Source organism: Colobus angolensis, unplaced genomic scaffold, assembly GCF_000951035.1.
Source record: "Colobus angolensis palliatus isolate OR3802 unplaced genomic scaffold, Cang.pa_1.0 Scaffold87, whole genome shotgun sequence".
NCBI lineage: Eukaryota > Metazoa > Chordata > Mammalia > Primates > Cercopithecidae > Colobus > Colobus angolensis.
The window spans coordinates 4110476-4113461 of NW_012122598.1; the positions used below are offsets into that span (position 1 = coordinate 4110476).

Below are 2986 nucleotides of genomic sequence, written 5' to 3' on the forward strand. Positions count from 1 at the left end.
GTTAGCCAGGATGGTCTCGATCTCCTGACCTCGTGATCCGCCCGTCTCGGCCTCCCAAAGTGCTGGGATTACAGGCTTGAGCCACCGCGCCCGGCCTGGGCTGGTCTTGAACTCCCGACCTCAGATGATCCGCCCACCTCGGCCTCCCAAAGTGCTGGAATTACAGGCGTGAGCCACCTCGCCCGGCCTAAAAACCACATTTTTACTGATCTCATGCTTTTCTGTTCAATTGCATTAGAGAGGACGCCTAAGATAAAATGAATATAGAGGGAAGTGGGATTTATGCAGGGTCTCGACCTCCGGAGAGGTGAGTTTAAGGAGACAGGAGGATAAGCAGGAGCAAGCGCGCGCATGTAAGGAGCGTTTGGGAAGTAGTCAAGAGTCCGCCAGGGGTGGAGTGGGTTCATAAGACTAGAAGGAGGGCTCCTTCCACGGTTCACGGTGATGACTTGATGAGTAGCGGATACCAGAACTCTGGTAACTACACGGAGAGACGTTTAAACCCGGACACTTGCACGCCGGGTTCTCTCCGTGATCGCCCAGCCCATGTCGGGGGCAGACCCGTGGCGCAGCCCGCCTATCATCGCGGCCGAGACTGACTAGGTCTCTTCTTTATAGGCGAGCGACAGCGTGACGTCATGTTCGCCGGGCAGGCGAAGAAAGAGGACGCCATGATTGGTTGGCGCTGGGGCGGCGGGCGGTGGAAGGGCCTGGGGAGTCCAGGTTTCACGCCTGTGCTGGACTTTCTCCTTCCATGTTTCCAGGCCGTCGGGGGCTACAGACAGCGAGGAGTCGGCTCAGCGGAAACCTGGATTTGGTTCTAAGCCGTGGGGTTGAGAGGGGGTGACCGGAAGTGATCGTGGAACTGACCGGAAGCGAGGCCTGGAGGGGAAAGAGAGAGCGAGCCCTGGGAGGGAGGGGGCCTCCAGCAGAAAGGGGCGGGGGAAAAGGTGCAAAAGCAGCGTGGGAGCGCCGGGCTAGCTTCCTGCGGCTGCTGCTGGTCTGTCTGGGAAGCAGCAAGCCACCACTACGAACTCTCAAGAGGGTATCTTAAGGAGTGGGAGTGCGGGAGTCCAGAGCTGCTTCTGGGAAGTCTGCAGTAGTTGAGCAAAAGGGTCCTCACGTTCCTGAGACCTGGGCAGGGGGGATTTTGGAACCTGGGGCAACCAAGACCTAGCAGCCAAGGGTACGGGAGATTAGTTATACGAGCAGTGCTGGTCGGGCTTGGGGGTGGCTGGTGGGCACTGCGTGGGAAACCCTGGTTTGTAGTTTTCTACTGTGTTACTCCTGTTGGGTAGAATTACCCTCCGCGCCTTTGTACAAGACACGGTGTCTCCTGGGGCAAGGAAGGAGCCAGGATGGCCTGGGCTCTGAAGCTGCCTCTGGCCGACGAAGTGATTGAATCCGGGTTGGTGCAGGACTTTGATGCTAGCCTGTCCGGGATCGGCCAGGAACTGGGTGCTGGTGCCTATAGCATGAGGTGAGTGAGATTTTCCCAGACCCTACACCTTCTGAATAACAAAGGCGGATAGAGACTAAGAAAAGTGGTTGAGTGGGAAGGAGGTGTATAGAGTTTTAAAAAGCTGTCTACGATTGTGGGAAGGGGACTTGTCCTTTGTCGCTTTGAGTAGTGTTGTGGAAGAAATGGAAAAAGCGATTGTAGGCTATATGAAGCCTGCGCAGGATCAGTGGAAGAAGGAAGAGTGGTCCCCGATTAGCAACCAGATGAATGTTGAGAGGCTTTTGTGCCAATGTGCATTGGAGACTTGGGGACTGTTGGTGTATGTGGGGGTAAGTCTGACGTTATGTGAAGAAGGGGTTACATATAGCATAGGAAGGATATCTAGGAAGTTGGGAAATTGGGAGCTGGTGCTTAATGATGAATATTCGTTCGTTTCTTGTTGGAAAGATATGGAAGTCCTTGATGAAGAAGTCCGTGCAGCTATATCTTATCACTAGCTTGCTTTAAGACTTTACTTAATTCTGGGGTTTCTGACTTTTAAAACATAAGCTGTGAAATGAAAAAATGACGAAGAAAACTTAAGATGCTTCTGGATCTTTACGTATCAAGTCAATTGTTGATAACAGGTGATACATCTCCTTTCGGCCGGGCTCGGTGGCTCACGCCTGTAATCCTAGCACTTTGGGAGGCTGAGACGGGCGGATCACTTGGGCCTAGGAGTTCGAGACCATCGTGGCCAATGTGGTGAAACCCCGTCTCTACCAAAAATACAAAAATTAGCCGGGTGTGGTGCTGCGGGCCTGTAATCCCAGCCACTCGGGAGGCTGAGGCAGGAGAATCACTTGAACCCCGCAGGTGGAGGTTGCAGAGATGGTGCCATTGCCCTCCAGCCTGGGCAACAAAGTGAGACTCCATTTGAAAAACAAAACAAAAACTCCTTTGAAAGCAACGTTACTGCCTATATAACTTTCTGCATGCATTGACCAGTTTATTCCTCCAATATAGTTTATTTCATTTATAGATGTGCAAGAATCCTGTATGGAAGCGTTGAGACAGCTGCGTCTTAGGGGTAGATGGACTATAATTGGGTTTCCTAATGCATTATAAGACTTTAAGTAAGTGAGTCAAGAGACTAGAACTTAACATTTTCATTGGGTTTATAAAAGTTCATAGGGGAAAGATGCTTTTTAGGGGGAAACTAGATGCATTTTTCATTCTGATAGTGAGATCTTTTAAGAGTTATGTAAAGTTCCTTTATTCCTACTAATTCAAAGTGGACTTTCCTCACTGAAGTAAAATTATGAGTTAGAATTTACGACTTCAGGCCGGGCATGGTGGCTCACACCTGTAATCCCAGCACTTTGAGAGGCTGAGGTGGGCGGATCACAAGGTCGGGAGTTTGAGACCTGGCCAACATGGTGAAACCCCGTCTCTACTAAAAATACAAAAAATTAGCCGGGTGTGGTGGGGCACGCCTGTAATCCCAGCTACTTGGGAGGCTGAGGCAGGAGAATCGCTTGAACC

At 51.3% G+C, this 2986-nt stretch overlaps 1 protein-coding gene across 6 annotated transcripts in view; it reads left to right on the forward strand.

Moving 5' to 3' along the window:
- Positions 1-626: 626 nt before the first annotated feature.
- TFCP2 (transcription factor CP2) overlaps positions 627-2986 on the forward strand; it is a 92429-nt gene continuing 90069 nt past the window's right edge. For all 6 annotated transcript variants that reach the window (XM_011930652.1, XM_011930651.1, XM_011930653.1 and 3 more), the window contains exon 1: positions 627-1480. In XM_011930652.1, coding sequence (XP_011786042.1) covers positions 1359-1480 — 122 coding nt within the window. In that variant the 5' untranslated portion in view covers positions 627-1358. The remainder of the gene's footprint in view (positions 1481-2986) is intronic.